General features: G+C 51.2%; 1 protein-coding gene across 1 annotated transcript in view; it reads right to left on the bottom strand.

The window, feature by feature from the left end:
- Positions 1-16,728, bottom strand: part of celsr3 (cadherin, EGF LAG seven-pass G-type receptor 3) — a 55,252-nt gene extending 38,524 nt beyond the window's left edge. The window contains exons 1-4 of the mRNA XM_029724408.1: positions 16,489-16,728; positions 12,210-16,095; positions 4,585-4,922; positions 4,027-4,315 (exon numbers count right to left, since the gene is read on the bottom strand). Coding sequence (XP_029580268.1) covers positions 4,027-4,315; positions 4,585-4,922; positions 12,210-16,095; positions 16,489-16,728 — 4,753 coding nt within the window. The remainder of the gene's footprint in view (positions 1-4,026; positions 4,316-4,584; positions 4,923-12,209; positions 16,096-16,488) is intronic.
- Between the last annotated feature and the right edge of the window lie 759 nt (positions 16,729-17,487).

Genomic DNA, 17,487 nt, shown 5'->3' with positions numbered 1-17,487 from the left:
AAGCCTAAGATCACCATGAGCAATGCCAAGAGTCGGTTGGAGTGGTGTAAAGCTCGCCGCTATTGGACTCTGGAGCAGTGGAAACGCGTTCTCTGGAGTGATGAATCACACTTCACCATTTGGCAGTGACGGATGAATCTGAGTTTGGCGGATGCCAGGAAAACGCAACCTGCCCGAATGCCAACTGTAAAGTTTGGTGGAGGAGGAATAATGGTCTGGGTTGTTTTTCATGGTTCGGGCTAGGCCCCTTAATTCCAGTGGAGGCAAATCTTAACGCTACAGCATACAATTACATTCTAGACAATTCTATGCTTACAAATTCATGGCAACAGTTTGATGAAGGCCCTTTCCTGTTTCAGCATGACAATGCCCCTGTGCACAAAGCGAGGTCCATACAGAAATGGTTTGTCAAGATCGGTGTGGAAGAACTTGACTGGCCTGCACAGAGACCTGACCTCAACCCCATCGAAAACATTTTCGATGAATTGGAACTCTGACTGCTTAATCACCCAAGATAAGTGTCCTACCTCATTAATGCTCTTGTGGCTGAATGGAAGCAAGTCCCTGCAGCAATGTTCCAACATGTAGTGGAAAGCCTCAGAAGAGTGGAGGCTGTTATAGCAGCAAAGGGAGGACCAACTCAATATTAATGACCATCATTTTGGAATGAGATATTCGACGAGCAGGTGTCCACATACTTTTGGTCATGTAGTGTATTAAATGTATAGATGAACCATAGGAATGTGTAGAGGACTCATCTTCATATCTGTGCCATTATAGCATCTGTGACAGCATGGGCAGCACCACTGAGGCTACAATCCATCAGAATCCCCACCCAGTTGACTACTTTAAAATGTCTGAAGCATGGTGGAAGCACACAATGGAGCTGCCCATGCTATAACCGCCTTCTGGCCACTAGAAACCAACATGTCTCACTAGAGGCTTCTATCATTCTCTATGGGATGAACCAACATTTCCTCATACAATTCCTTTGCCAGGATTTCTCAAAATATGACTGTCACTGCAGGCAAACCCATTTGTGTGGGCAGTAGTCCCTACTGAATGCCCAGCAAATAAAACTATATCACTACAGGCAAAAATATACATATAGTCAGACTCAGCAGATTGAGTACAATACCCAGCTAGAGAGCTCCAGCCAGCCTCCCTATCAATGAGCTGGTGTAAACACAGTCTGGGGATGAACTGGCTTCATCCTGCAGACACACTGCTCCTCCAGGCCCCCAGTTTAGAGGCCTGCTGAGGTCCATGGAGACATGCAGATCATGTTAGAGCTGCAGGCTAGGCCTTTGTATGGCGGGCCTAATGGTGTCTCGTTGGTACAATATTTGTTCAGCGTCAAGGCACTTCTATGGTGAATGCAGCCACTGGCATGGTTTAAAACAACCACCAAGCAGACGACCGTGCTCGGTGGGCGAGACTGCAGAGTGCCTTGGTCTTTTTCTCATGCATGTATGGACACCCACGCCGACACACACACAACCTGACTGACTGTACCCCCCGGTATGATGTGCAGTGTTAAAATATGGTAGGGTTCTGTGTCTAAAAGCATCAAGACTTTAAACGTCTTTCACCCCTCCTTTCTACCCACCCAGGCAACAACATTCACTGCCAGCTGGTCCTGCCAAACACACACCAACACTACCAATCACCCCCAAGACACACACACAAAAACCACCACCACCAATTATATTATTTTTCTCTCTCTCTGGCACGTGCATGCTCACACACACACACACACACACACACACACACACACACACACACACACACACACAAACACACACACACACACACACGCACCAACTTATTAATATTAAAATAAATAAACAAACATTAATAATCATGAATTATTTGTCTAGTGATACAGACAGACAGACACACAGACAGACAGAGCAAACGTCTAGTAACCTGAAGGTTGCGTGTTTGAATCTCATCACGGACAACTTTGGCATTTTAGCTAATTACTTCATTTTAGCTACGACTACTTAGTATGTTAGCTAACCCTCCTAACCCTAACCCTAACCTTAACCCTTTAACCTGAATCCTAACCCTAACCTTGATCCTAACAACCCCTAACCCTAACAATTTGCCTAGCTAACATTAGCCACCTAGCTGATGTTAGAGACAACAAATGTGAATACATAACATATCATACGTTTTGCTAATTGGTAACATATTGTATAAATTACATTTACTATGTTATGTCTACCACTGAGTCCATGTTGCCCTGGCAAAGAACAGAAGATCCTATTCTTTTCACTTCACTGACTCTCCTATAATTGTTTGGTGTACAACTCTGCGCTCAACACACTCGACACACTCAAGGCCCACTCAAACCATTAGGGAGCACAGTTTAGCTTCTACATTCATATTCTCCACAGACTTACATGGATATGGAGCAATTACTGTACAAAAGCTTTCCCTAAGATAACAAGACAGTTATGCTCTTGTTATAAAAAACGACTCTACATTCTACTGGTGCTTCTCTATTCTCTTTATTCTGGACAAACGGAGCACTATTTCTGTCCTCTTCCCCTCTCCCTCTTTTCTTCTCCACACTCCCTGTCAATCCTGACTTCCCCTTTTCCTCTCTTCCTACCTTATTCTCTCCATCCCTATGCCTGCACATCCTTAAAACTATCTTCCTATTGCCCTTCATCCCTATCTCTGCTTCTTATTTCCCCTGCTTCTTATTTTCTCCTCCCTTCCTCATTCTCTCTGTATCTCGAGCTAATGCATTCACACCCCTTCATTCATGGGATGTTTTATTCATCAAAGCCATCGCTTCCCCTACGGCTCCTCAACCTTCCCCTCCTTCCCTCCCACACATGGTACATCCCCCAGAGGCCATCTCTCTACCTCCTTCCTTCTCTACCTCCTCTGACTCTTTCGCTCTCTTTTTCTACCTCCTTCCCTCTCTCCTCATCTTTACCTCCTTCCTTCCCTGTTCTCTCTCTACATCCTTCTCTCCCTTTTTCTCTCTCTACTTCCTTACCTCTCTTTCTCTCTGTACATTAGTCCCTCTCTCTTTTTCTCTGCCTAGTTCTCCTCTCTCTGCCTCTGATGCTTCCCTTTCTTCTTCCAAGCTTCGCCCCTCCCACTCCCTTTAGCCCCCCTTTTCCCATGTGGCTCAGTTGGTAGAGCATGGCGCTTGCAAGATCAGGGTTGTGGGTTCCATTCTCACGGGGGACCAGTAAGAAAATGGATGCACTCACTACTATAAGTCGCTATGGATAAGAGCATCTGCTAAATTACTTAAATGTAAATGTAAAATGTATTCTTTGCTCCATCGCTCCCTCTCTATACTCCCCCTCTTTCCTTTATCTATAAATACTCTAAGTAGTTCTCTTTTCTCCATGGGAATCATTCTGTCTATTGCAGAATCCTTATTAAATGCCTGTGTTAGTTGTCTGCAGTCCATTGAAACAACACAGTGACATTTCATACAAAAACAGGCAATACAGAAAATCCTCAAAACCCTCCTCTCTATTTCCCATCAGTCTCTATTTTCTATTCATCGTTGCGATCGCTTTCTTCATTCCCCGTATCTCTCTCGCCCTCTTTCTAGTTCTCCCTCTCTCCTTAAGTCTCTAACTTCTCTCTCTGTAAGAGTTTGAACAGCGCTTAAGGCTCCTTCTCACTTCTGAAAGAAAAGGGCTGGTTCACCCCAAGCTTTTTTGATGTGAAATGAAATAGAACATGAAACACCTCTAACATATTCATGGGATCTATCCTCCATCACTTCCACCATAACACAGTATTGCAGCTATTCCCATGGGAAAGGAGGAGGGATGTGAAACACGTCTAGTCCTGTGTCCTTGTGAGGACACAACACTCCTCTGTTTCCAGAGACACACACACACACACACACACACACACTCACACACACATTTTTCATAAACAGTCAGAAAACGTCACGCAAAATGTCAGACACAGTGAATCAGACATAAGCATACACACACACACACACGCAGTGACTAAACACCTATTAGCTGTGTAGTCTACCTGTGTAGTCTTCTCTACAGATACAGGTGTAGCCTCCCTCTCTGCGAGCACACACTCCTCCGCTGAGACAGGGGTTGGAGTAACACAGGTTGATCTCCGTCTCGCAGTAGTCCCCAGTGAAGCCTGCGGGGCAGCGGCAGCGCAGCCCGGCGATGGGGTGGATGGGCCGGAACAGGATGGAGGGAGAGGAGATGAAGGGAGCAGAGCTGTTGAAGCGAAGCACCGAGATGCACTTCATGTAGTTCTGACACGGCTCTCGCAGACACACATTGTCGTCGAACGGGAGCACCTGTTTTACAACACACACACACAGATAGTTTCAATTCAGTGGACGGGTTGGGAAAAGAGTGAGAGTGAAAGAGAGCGAGTGTGTGTGTGTGTGTGTGTGTGTGTGTGTGTGTGTGTGTGTGTGTGTGTGTGTGTGTCCGTCCATGAGTAAAATGTACTCTTGTAAGTGTGTGTTCAGTGCGTACATCTATGTATCTTGATGCGTAACCACATATGTCTAATGCTATCTGTGTTTCTGAGTTGATCTGTCTGTTCTTCCACCTCCCGTACCTCCATCTTTGCCAGGGAGGTGAGGTGCGGACGGTTGAGGTAGAGTTGCTCTTCCAGGGCCTCTGAGGGTAAAAAGTTACCCCCGGGCAGCGCAGCGGTGAAACTGACATTCAGGATGCCCCCTGCCTCGCCGTCCGGCTGGATGTTGAATACAAAAACATCCTCCGGAGGGATGGACAGCACCGCCGACACCCCCTCCAGGAAGTGACCCAGCAGTGGGGACAGGAAGTGCTGCTGGGACATGTTTTGGAGGCGCACTGTCACGCTGCTGCTCAACATGTCCTCTGTGATGATGAGCACTCGTAGAACGCACTGGGCCGAGATACTGTGGACTCCGTCTGAGAGAGAGGGAGAGGGGGATGGGAGGAGAGAGAGGGGGTGAGGTTGCTATGTCAATCTGTAGAGATACATATATTTAGGTAGCATGAGCAGCCGTCATACAAGTGCATAATCTTCACACACAGAGCAATTTATCCTCCTTTTATCTTCGCTTTGTCACAGGATAATTACACTACTTTTCCAAAGATTGCTCAAAATAATTACAATAAAAACAATGATGAAAGTACAATATAATAAAAAGATAATACAAAAAGTATACAAAAAGTATACATTAAATTCAGTATAATACTACTAGAACAGTTACATGCATGTGAATACAAAAACTGCAGGAAATAGATTGTCTGTAAAGAGCTTGGAAGTGTGGAGTACTACAGGGCAAATAGGAAAGAAGGAGAGAGTGAGGGTCGGGGGAGCTACTGAGAGACAGGAGAGAGTGAGGGTCGGGGGAGCTACTGAGAGACAGGAGAGAGTGAGGGTCGGGGGAGCTACTGAGAGACAGGAGAGAGTGAGGGTCGGTGGAGCTACTGAGAGACAGGAGAGAGTGAGGGTCGGTGGAGCTACTGAGAGACAGGAGAGAGTGAGGGTCGGTGGAGCTACTGAGAGACAGGAGAGAGTGAGGGTCGTGGAGCTACTGAGAGACAGGAGAGAGTGAGGGTCGGTGGAGCTACTGAGAGACAGGAGAGAGCGAGGGTCGGTGGAGCTACTGAGAGACAGGAGAGAGCGAGGGTCGGTGGAGCTACTGAGAGACAGGAGAGAGTGAGGGTCGGTGGAGCTACTGAGAGACAGGAGAGAGTGAGGGTCGGTGGAGCTACTGAGAGACAGGAGAGAGTGAGGGTCGGTGGAGCTACTGAGAGACAGGAGAGAGCGAGGGTCGGTGGAGCTACTGAGAGACAGGAGAGAGCGAGGGTCGGTGGAGCTACTGAGAGACAGGAGAGAGCGAGGGTCGGTGGAGCTACTGAGAGACAGGAGAGAGCGAGGGTCGGTGGAGCTACTGAGAGACAGGAGAGAGCGAGGGTCGGTGGAGCTACTGAGAGACAGGAGAGAGTGAGGGTCGGTGGAGCTACTGAGAGACAGGAGAGAGTGAGGGTCGGTGGAGCTACTGAGAGACAGGAGAGAGTGAGGGTCGGTGGAGCTACTGAGAGACAGGAGAAACGGGAGAGAGTGAGGGTCGGGGGAGCTACTGAGAGACAGGAGAGAGCGAGGGTCGGTGGAGCTACTGAGAGACAGGAGAGAGCGAGGGTCGGTGGAGCTACTGAGAGACAGGAGAGAGCGAGGGTCGGTGGAGCTACTGAGAGACAGGAGAGAGTGAGGGTCGGTGGAGCTACTGAGAGACAGGAGAGAGTGAGGGTCGGTGGAGCTACTGAGAGACAGGAGAGAGTGAGGGTCGGTGGAGCTACTGAGAGACAGGAGAGAGTGAGGGTCGGTGGAGCTACTGAGAGACAGGAGAGAGTGAGGGTCGGTGGAGCTACTGAGAGACAGGAGAGAGTGAGGGTTGGTGGAGCTACTGAGAAACAAGAGAGAGTGAGGGTCGGTGGAGCTACTGAGAGACAGGAGAGAGAGAGGGTCGGTGGAGCTACTGAGAGACAGGAGAGAGTGAGGGTCGGTGGAGCTACTGAGAGACAGGAGAGAGTGAGAGTCGGTGGAGCTACTGAGAGACAGGAGAGAGTGAGGGTCGGTGGAACTACTGAGAGACAGGAGAGAGGGTCGGTGGAGCTACTGAGAGAGAGGAGAGAGTGAGGGTCGGTGGAGCTACTGAGAGACAGGAGAAACGGGAGAGAGTGAGGGTCGGGGGAGCTACTGAGAGACAGGAGAGAGTGAGGGTCGGTGGAGCTACTGAGAGACAGGAGAGAGTGAGGGTCGGTGGAGCTACTGAGAGACAGGAGAAACAGGAGAGAGTGAGGGTCGGTGGAGCTACTGAGAGACAGGAGAGATTGAGGGTCGGTGGAGCTACTGAGAGACAGGAGAGAGTGAGGGTCGGTGGAGCTACTGAGAGACAGGAGAGAGTGAGGGTCGTGGAGCTACTGAGAGACAGGAGAGAGCGAGGGTCGGTGGAGCTACTGAGAGACAGGAGAGAGCGAGGGTCGGTGGAGCTACTGAGAGACAGGAGAGAGTGAGGGTCGGTGGAGCTACTGAGAGACAGGAGAGAGTGAGGGTCGGTGGAGCTACTGAGAGACAGGAGAGAGTGAGGGTCGGTGGAGCTACTGAGAGACAGGAGAGAGCGAGGGTCGGTGGAGCTACTGAGAGACAGGAGAGAGCGAGGGTCGGTGGAGCTACTGAGAGACAGGAGAGAGCGAGGGTCGGTGGAGCTACTGAGAGACAGGAGAGAGCGAGGGTCGGTGGAGCTACTGAGAGACAGGAGAGAGCGAGGGTCGGTGGAGCTACTGAGAGACAGGAGAGAGTGAGGGTCGGTGGAGCTACTGAGAGACAGGAGAGAGTGAGGGTCGGTGGAGCTACTGAGAGACAGGAGAGAGTGAGGGTCGGTGGAGCTACTGAGAGACAGGAGAGAGTGAGGGTCGGTGGAGCTACTGAGAGACAGGAGAAACGGGAGAGAGTGAGGGTCGGGGGAGCTACTGAGAGACAGGAGAGAGCGAGGGTCGGTGGAGCTACTGAGAGACAGGAGAGAGCGAGGGTCGGTGGAGCTACTGAGAGACAGGAGAGAGCGAGGGTCGGTGGAGCTACTGAGAGACAGGAGAGAGTGAGGGTCGGTGGAGCTACTGAGAGACAGGAGAGAGTGAGGGTCGGTGGAGCTACTGAGAGACAGGAGAGAGTGAGGGTCGGTGGAGCTACTGAGAGACAGGAGAGAGTGAGGGTCGGTGGAGCTACTGAGAGACAGGAGAGAGTGAGGGTCGGTGGAGCTACTGAGAGACAGGAGAGAGTGAGGGTCGGTGGAGCTACTGAGAGACAGGAGAGAGTGAGGGTCGGTGGAACTACTGAGAGACAGGAGAGAGTGAGGGTCGGTGGAGCTACTGAGAGACAGGAGAGAGTGGGGGTCGGTGGAGCTACTGAGAGACAGGAGAAACGGGAGAGAGTGAGGGTCGGGGGAGCTACTGAGAGACAGGAGAGAGTGAGGGTCGGTGGAGCTACTGAGAGACAGGAGAGAGCGAGGGTCGGTGGAGCTACTGAGAGACAGGAGAGAGTGAGGGTCGGTGGAGCTACTGAGAGACAGGAGAGAGCGAGGGTCGGTGGAGCTACTGAGAGACAGGAGAGAGTGAGGGTCGGTGGAGCTACTGAGAGACAGGAGAGAGTGAGGGTCGGTGGAGCTACTGAGAGACAGGAGACAGAATGAGGATGTTGACATTGTGGGGGGAGGGGAGCAGTGGCAGCTGGTTTGATTACAGGATTATGAGGACGCTGACTCCCTACTGACCTCACACTCACATCACACACACACACACACACACACACACACAAGGCGCTAATAAATGAACAGCCAGGGGGTCGACTAGGATTATGAGAGGAAGGCTCAAACCAAAATATGATTCTTCATGTTCAAGAAATAATATGGGGAAAAACAGTGGAGAATTTCTCTCATTGTAAAAAGAAAAAGGAAATGTCAAAACAGAATACAAAATAGGGAATACTGCTCAGGCAAAATATATTTTACATTTGAATAACTTGCAAAAATGAATATCTAATTACTTTTGTTATTGAAATGAGACATGGATCGTAGTCAAGGAGGTAATTTTTTGTGATTTGCCCCCCTTGCCTGGCTTATTTCCGGCTAGCAGCTACATAGCTAACTCAGAAACAGGTACACACAATGAGCTACAATAGAGGCTAATCCACCTAGCAGCTAGCTAAGTCGGGAGCAGGTAGGCTACATACACTACAATATAACTGAGCAATCAGCAATAACTTAGGAACAGATACTGTACATACAGCACAATAATATAACCCAGCTAGCAGCTAGTAGCTAACGCACTCTGAAGCAGGTACTGTAGCTACACAGTGTACAACAAAACCCAGACCTAATACATATAGCTACTGGCCCTCTGAGGCTAAGCTACCTTTCTAGCGCACATCTTTAAACTTTTATAAATCTCCCCAAAGCATAAATGGAGGTTATTTTAGCATCTTTAGCACTGAGGTGAAAACAAGCGTTTGTAAATAACACTTTGTGGGCTTCTTTTTTCTCCTATCCGTGTTTTTCGCGTCATGACTCCACACTTCAAACGGAGGGGTGGCGTTTTAGGTCTGCTGGGTTGAGAGGGGCTATTCCAGGTACACTTGGCTAATATAGTTTTACAGCCTCCTAGATATAAGCAAGGCTTCCTTTCCTAAACCTAGGGCTGGAAATAGCAAGTTGACTGCTACCCACGTCAGTAGCTATGCAGTACATGCCCAAACCTTTTTAAAGAGATGGAGCCTTGCCTTGCTCCTTGCTCTGTCACTTTAGCCAAGCCTGAACCTGCTGTGAGACGGGAACAACTTCCATTTCATGTTCACACACACAGCTCCCTGTCCCTCCAGTCATATCAGGGGAGACTGAACAAGTGTTGGCCTTTTCAAATGGATGGAAATTGTTTTGGGCATGCAGAGTCACCTAGAAATAACAATTGTAGGTCCCCAGGAGGGTTAAATTATGAACACACAATGTGGCACAGACTCACACACACGGAAACACACACACACAACCATAGAAAGAAACACATCCGTAGCCAATCTTGCTTGTGTGAACACAGACACACACATACACACTACAGACAGTGGTCTGACAGATGATTTCCGTGCTCTGTTTGTTCTAAAATCCCTTCTCCCCCTGAGGTCTGAACACTCATTATTCTCAGTGCAAAGTAGAACGGAATAAGCCACACAGTCAAAGAGCTCTCTACAGGCTTATACTGCATCTTTACAACACAGTGTCTAATCTCCCATTAAACCACATACATGGATATACACACACACACACGGTCACTTTACACACACATCAGGCATCAGCATAAAAGTGCATTTTACAGACTTATGCTTATAGTCTCAGTGATCTGATCTATCTATGTTTTATCTTCACAGGCGCACAGACGTATCTACCACGCCACGTTTACAACTACTGTATGTATATAACGGGAAATTACTCATCTGTAGCATACACACTACCTCACATTGACTATACTGTCCTTACGCTTGCACACACAAATACACCTGGACACACTCACTACAGGATGCATTAGGGTGTGTTGAATAAGTAAAGGATGACCCTGCTGTCTATTGTGGTTAAAGTGCATTACAGAGGGATTATATTATTATTATTTATTTGTTGTATTTTTACCCCTTTTTCTCCCCAATTTCGTGGTATCCAATTGGTAGTTACAGTCTTGTCCCATCGCTGCAACTCCCGTACAAACTCAGGAGAGACGAAGGTCGAGAGCCATGCGTCCTCCGAAACACGACCCTGCCAAGCCGCACTGTTCTTGACACACTGCTTGCTTAACCCGGAAGCCAGCCGCACCTATGTGTTGGAGGAAGCACTGTACAACTGACGAGAGAGTCAGCTTGCAAGCACCCGGCCCACCACAAGGAGTCGCTAGAGTGCGATGGGAGAAGGACATCCCAGTGGGCCAATCCCTCCCCTAACCCGGACGACGCTGAACCAATTGTGCGCTGCCTCATGGGTCTCCTGGTCACGGCCGGCTGTGACACAGCCTGGGATCGAACCCAGGTCTGTAGTGACGTCTCAAGCACTGCGATGCAGTGCATTAGACCTCTGCGCCACTTGGGCTGCCAACAGAGGGATTATTTCATGTGAAAATCCTACAGCTGGAGCAGGAAGAAAAGGATCTCTTTACGAACACTGTAAACTGTGTCAAACTATCTGGCCATCCCTTGCATGACCAGTCAAGAACACATTTATATATGTTGGACGGTAAACGTTTACAACACACGTTTTATAGAAAGCGCAAATCAAATCAATATTATTTGCCTTTCATGTTTAAATCTCTCTGTCTACACCCATATGTACTGTATAGTATAGACACACACAAACACAGATACACCCGCAAGCACACAGATTCACACACACACACACACACACACACACACACACACACACACACACACACACACACACACACACACACACACACACACACACACACACACACACACACACACACAAAAGAGGGGAAGTGGTGGTGGTGTGTGTTGGTGTCCCAGGGGAAGAAGACAGACAGATGGACAGAGACAGATATCAGATGAGTCCTGCTGTCCTGTTGGGATCTTAGACCGACTGGCTATATTACATCTTAATCTCCCCACTCTCTAGTCTTAGACAAGAGCACGAGTCAAAGCCAAGCAAGTGAGAGAGAACCAGAGATAGCCACAGCCCCAGAGAGAGAGAGAGAGAGACAGAGAGAGAGAGGGAGAGAAAAGAGAGTGATACAGAGAGCCCATGAGAGACATAGAGAGGGAAAAGAGAGTGATACAGAGAGCCCATGAGAGCCAGAGAGATAGAGCAAGAGACAGAGAGCATGAGAGAGAGAGCGTGAGAGCCAGAGAGAGAGAGTGAATGTGAAGGGAGGGGAGGAGAGGGGAGGGGAGCCAGGCAGACACAGACAGCAGCATATACAATGAATCTGACAGACTTGCTCTCAGACTGACTGTATTTCATTATAATCTCATAACACTCCAGCCCTGGAGGAGAGGAGTGGGCAGAGAGAGGCTGAGAAAGGCTGAGTGTGGGAGAGACGGAGGGAGGGTGAAAAGGAGGGAGGGAAACGATGAACAGAGAATCCTACTGCAGAGGGAAAATTGAAAGGGGCAGGTAGAGAGGGAGAAAGAGAGATGCACAAACACACACGCACATACGATCACGCACACATACACAGACAAACAAACACAGATAGACAAACAAACACACACTCTTACTCAAAATCACACACAAATAGGCATTAAGCACCCACAATGCAATTGGAATAAAAGCTCTGTAAATAGGCCAGCTCACACAAAAAACACTGCCCATATAAAACCTATTTATTAACAAACTAGAAATGCATGACTGTTGTACAGTAAAATAAATCATAAACCATTGTTACCAGGCAGTTTATCATACCATGGCACATATCACCTCTTTCATTTATCTCAATACAAATACATGAATAATGGAACAACAGCCTAAGTATTTGAAATGCCCCTTTACCGCTCAGCCATTCCCATTTTCTGACCAGCCCTTCCTCCACACTATTTCTGTCCCACACACACACACAAACCACACACTCTTTCACACACAAATCTCTCTGTCCCCGTCCCTCTCTCACACATCCAGCCACACTCTCTCTCTCTCTCTGTCTCACCTGTGACAGTGATGAGCATGGGGGCCACCAAGGCTCTGTTGTTGTCCAGCTTGCGGCTCAGCCGGATCTCCCCGCTGCTGTGGTTGAGAAGCAGCAGGTGCAGCTCGTTGCCACGGTCGATAGTGTAGTAGAGGCGGTCGCTCACGTCCGGGTCGTGGGCCGGCACCCGTCCGATCCCCCCACTGGGGAAACTGTTGGAACGGTTGGACACAAAGTTGTTGAAGATAATCTGGAAGTCCTGGAGCTGGGGCCGGTTGTCGTTCTGGTCCACCAGCCGGATGCGCACCGTGGCCCGGCTCACCAGGGGGGCTGAGGTGGCCTGGACCACGATCACGTACTCTGAGCGGGCTTCGTAGTCCAGGTCGATGAGGGAGGTGAGCTCCCCAGAGAAGATGTCCATCTGGAAGATCTCAGGGATGTTGCCTTCTACGATCTGGTACATGATCTGGGCGTTGGCCCCCTCGTCTGGGTCTGTGGCTGTAATCTGGGCCACCACTGACCCCACAGCGCTGTTCTCCTTCACTAGAACCTCAAAGTCGTCTGCTGGGAACACGGGCGCGTTGTCGTTGACATCGAGAACTGTGACCTGGATGTGGACGGGCGTCCGCTGTGGAGGCACACCACGGTCCACTGCGTACGCTGTCAGCTCATAGAAGGGAACGCTCTCGCGGTCCAGACGACGGACCGTGCGTACAATGCCCGATGTGGGCTCGATGGTGAAGTCTCCATCGCCATCCTCCCCATTCTGGAAGGTGTACTGGACGCGGCCGTTGGCGTGGGCATCTCGGTCCGTGGCGGATATCTGTAGGACGCTAGTGAAGGGTGGCGCGTCTTCACTGACGGTGCCCTGGTACCTGGGGCTGAGGAACTGTGGTGCATTGTCATTCACATCGTTCACATTCACCTCTACGTAGGTGGTGTCAGACTTCTGTGGGATGCCGTTGTCCCGGGCGGTGATGGCCAGAGTGTAGGTCATCTGGTCTTCGTAGTCCAGCTCGGCCTGCAGGGTGATGGCTCCGCTGGACGGGTCGATGCGGAACTGGGGGATGTTGTCCTCCAAGAAGTAGGTGATACGAGCGTTCTCACCGACGTCATCATCCGTGGCACTGATGACCACGACCGTGCTGCCCGGCGGCCGGTCCTCGTTCACAGACACTGAGTAGTGAGCGCTCTGGAATACAGGCCGGTGCGTGTTGGCATCCGTGATGTTGACGTGGACTTGGCACGTGTCGTGTAGTGTGCGGTCTGAGGCGGTCACAGTCAGAACGTAGCGCCGTTCCTGTTTGTAGTCGAGTGGCAGCGCTAGAGAGACCATCCCCGATCCTCCGGCTGTGCTTATGGCAAAGCGGTTACGCGTGTTGCCCCCCGTGATCTGATAGGTGACCGCACTGTTGACATCACGATCGACCGCGGTCACAACGACCACACTGGTGCCCACGGCCGCGTCCTCATTAAGCCTCACAAAGTACTCTTTCTGCAGGAACTCTGGCCTGTTGTCATTGACGTCCATCACTGTTATGGTCACGCTGGCTGTGGCAGAGAGAGGTGGGACGCCATAGTCTCTGGCATCCACCCCAAAGAAGAAGTGTTCCACAGACTCCCGGTCCAGAGCCGAGCTGACCGTCACCCAGCCGGTGGCAGAGTTGATGGCAAAGGGCGTGTCAGGGCTAGTGCCAGTCAGCCTGTACTCCAGACGGGCATTGTCCCCAGAGTCGGTGTCGATGGCCTGGATGTGGAGGATGGAGCTGCCCACGGGGGCACTCTCCAGCACTGACGCCTGGAACGGTGTGGACACGAAGATGGGAGGGTTGTCGTTAACGTCGGTCACCTGCACGCTGATGATACCTGTATTGTTGGAGAGGGGCGGCCGGCCGTTATCCTGGGCCCGGACCCTCAGAGTGTACTCCCTCTCTGCTTCAAAGTCCAGAGGGGCAACTACCTGGATCTCCCCTGTCACACTGTCGATGTTGAACTGGCCCCGGCTGTTCCCACTGATGATGTTGTAGTGGACGGCCGCGTTGCTATCCTTATCATGGTCCGTAGCACTTACCCTCAAGATCTCCGAGTGGGGCCGGACATCCTCCCTGACCGCCACCACATAGCGCTTCTCGCTGAACTGGGGAACGTTGTCATTCTCGTCCAGCACCGTGATGAAGACCTTAACGGTGGCTGAGCGCGGCCCGGGCTCCTTTCCCTGGTCACTGGCCTCCACGTGGAGGGTGTAACGCTCGTTGGTCTCCCTGTCGACTGCCCCCCGCGTAGTGATCAGGCCTGAGCGGGGGTCAATCTCGAAAGCGGCGCGAGCGGTGGCTGCAGTGTCTCCTATGAAGCGGTAGCGGATGTTGGCGTTGGACGGGGCATCCAGGTCAGTAGCTCGGAGCTGCAGGATGGGGTAACCCTCTTCCACGTTCTCCCGGATGGTTTCCCGGTACTCTGCATGCTCAAAAATGGGCGAGTGGTCATTGCGGTCGGCCACGGTGATGGCCACCATGGTGGTGCCAGAGAGGCGTGGAGAGCCGTGGTCTGACGCTGTGACCCGGAAGTAATGCAGGTCCATGTGCTCCCTGTCCAGCACCTGGGAGGTGGTGATGAGGCCCGTGTCGGGGTCGATGTGGAAGTAGTCAGTTGATCTGCTGTTCATAAGAGGGGCCATGGTGTAGCTGAGCCTGCCTACATCACCTGAGTCTGGGTCTGTGGCTGAAATGGCTATGACTGAGGTGCCTGGGGGCTGGTTCTCTGGTACCTGCACCTGGAAGTTATACAGGGAGAAGTGAGGGTGTCTGTTGGCAGCACGCCGAGCGCGTCCCACCACCGAAATCTCTTTCTCTCTGTCCTCCTCACCTCTATCTTTCACTATGTGCCTTTCCAGGCTTCTCTCTCCCCTGGAACTGTGCCTTTCCTCCTCTTCTTCCCACTCTCCCTGTGTGCTTTCATCCCCCTGCCACTCTTTGTTCCCCCCTCCTCCTGCTCCACTCTGTGCCTGTGTGTGCCTGGCCCTCTCCTGACCCTTTCCTCCCTCTCCCTCTCCCTCTCCAGTTTCATCTGTTTGGGCTGTGGCTCTCTTTGTTATTCCTTCTGACTCCCACTCCTCCACTTCCTCCCTCCAAGCCTCTCTGGCCTGTCTCTCCCCCTCCCCCACCTGTAATTCTCCTTCCCCAGACCCCTCTTCAACCTCGACCCCCATATGCCTCCCTCGCAGACTGACACCTTCTTGTTGTAATGGCACCAGTTTACTGGATTTTAATTGCGTGCGTGTGCCCCCCTGTACAGTGGTTAAGCTGTCGACAGCACACGCAGCGTGGAGGCACTCTTCCGGGAACGACCCCTGCTGTGTCTGTGAGCACGGTCCACTCAGATCCCCAGACACCTGTCTACTATCGGCATCGTTACTTTCGTCACTCGTTAGAACATTCTCCTCTTTGTTCTCCTCGTTGCTATTGTTGTTGTGGTTCTGGTTGTCATTTCTGATGTTGTTATTGTTATTGACGTTGTGAACACTCCCGAAAAAGATTGGCTGAAAGTGGTGAGCCAAATCTGCGTGTTTACTTTGGGAATCCTGTGTAAAGGTTTTCATGGGAGCTGTCCACAGTGCCTGTGGTGCTGAACCCGTGTGCTGAGAACGGGTAGTGTGGTGGGGGCTAGCTTGTGGCCGGGAATGTGAGTCATCATTCCGTTTAGTCAGGTTGAGCTCGATGGAGAATGATGAAGGGGTTGGGGTTACGATATCCTTGTGAGTAATACCAGACTTAATTGCACGGGCGTATGCCGAGAATGATATAGTGAAAGCAGTGATGGAGGACATTACAGGCGTGACGAGAGCTGACTCACTGTGAGCTGGCTCGGACTGAGGGTGAGGATTAGTGGCTCGAACAGACAATTCTGCTGCCTGTATGTCGTCATGGAATAAGGAAAACGAGTTTGTAGAGCTAAGTGAATTTATGTTTTCATTAGCGGTATGCCTACCGTTAGATAGAAAACAGAGGCTCTCCGTAATATTTGTGGTGGGGGAAAAGTGGATGTCGACATTACTCCCTGCTATGCTCCCCCCAGGTCCAATAACGTTGGCTGAAGGTCCTCCCCCCACATCCATCTGCTGCAAACCACAACACCTCGTTACGGGGAGAGACCCCCAGGGTAACCCCTTGCTCTCTACACGGGATTGAGAGGTCTGTTCTCGGCCAGCCAACACTGATAATTTCTGTGGAGGAGCAGCCCGCACTTTAGGCTTGGTTGTTAGATAAACAGAGGCAAAATCATCCTCCGGATCATTTGCGTTTACGTGATTGTTGACTTGTGCCTTCTCTCCGTCCATCCTCTGGCCCACACCCATGGGATGCCCAGGACTGGGCACTGCAGGCGTGTCTCGGGTACGACTACAGTAACAACCTGTGAGGGCCATCCGCCCTTCAGTAATCCCGGGCGACTGGTAACATCTGGCCGCGCTGCCTACGGCGGCTGAGGTGAGGTGGCATGTGTAGGGCCCTTGCGCCCCGCTTCTCCCTGTTCTCCCAATGGTCATAGTCAACGAACGATTGCAACCATTGCTTGTGAGATCGATAGCATTGTGACTGCCCACATGAGAACAATCCCCGGTGGCCACCTCGCCGGAGTTCAAAGCATTATCGGCCAAATGAGAGTGAGGGCCCCATGTCAGCTGTCCAGGTGGTTGCTTAGCTATATATATGTGCTGTGTTGGAGAAAGTGGGTGGCGGAGAGGCCTTCTACACCTTTCAGAAGCCCCTCTCACGTCCCTAGCTATCTCGAACGCCTCGCTCTCAGGTCCCGGGTGGTGGCCGCGCACAAAAACTCTCCTGGTGTCGGGTTTGGAGAGCAGCAGACAGGATGGTAATCGCGCGCACACTCTAGTCCTTTGTACAAACCGCATTTTGCCATTTTGAACAGGGTAAGAGAAAACAGGTGAAACAACGCCCCTCTCCCCACTGCTGCTCCTGCTCATACCTGCAGGGTCGGGAAGCATGTCTCCATTCCACGCTCCTGTCGCCCACCCTTCTTCCGTGCACAAGGGTCCAAAAGGGTCTCCGTGCGCTCCGTGCCATATAAAAAGACTCCACACTGGGCATTCTGGTCCCGATGGGAACCGCTGTAACGTCCACCTGGGGCGAATCACCGAGCCGCTGTTGCTCGCCAAGACCCCAGCTTCCCCGGGATGGCTAGGTGTCTCAGGGCAGGGTCCCGGGCTCCAGCGGCAGGGCCCTGCTGCCTTCCCCGGGATAACTGCTAACAAAGGGCTGAGGAGCAGGTGGAGAAGAAGTGGCGA

This window comes from Salmo trutta, chromosome 30 (genome assembly GCF_901001165.1).
Source record: "Salmo trutta chromosome 30, fSalTru1.1, whole genome shotgun sequence".
Lineage (NCBI taxonomy): Eukaryota > Metazoa > Chordata > Actinopteri > Salmoniformes > Salmonidae > Salmo > Salmo trutta.
Note: the sequence above shows the minus strand (reverse complement) of the source record. Positions and strands in the feature narration are given on the sequence as shown.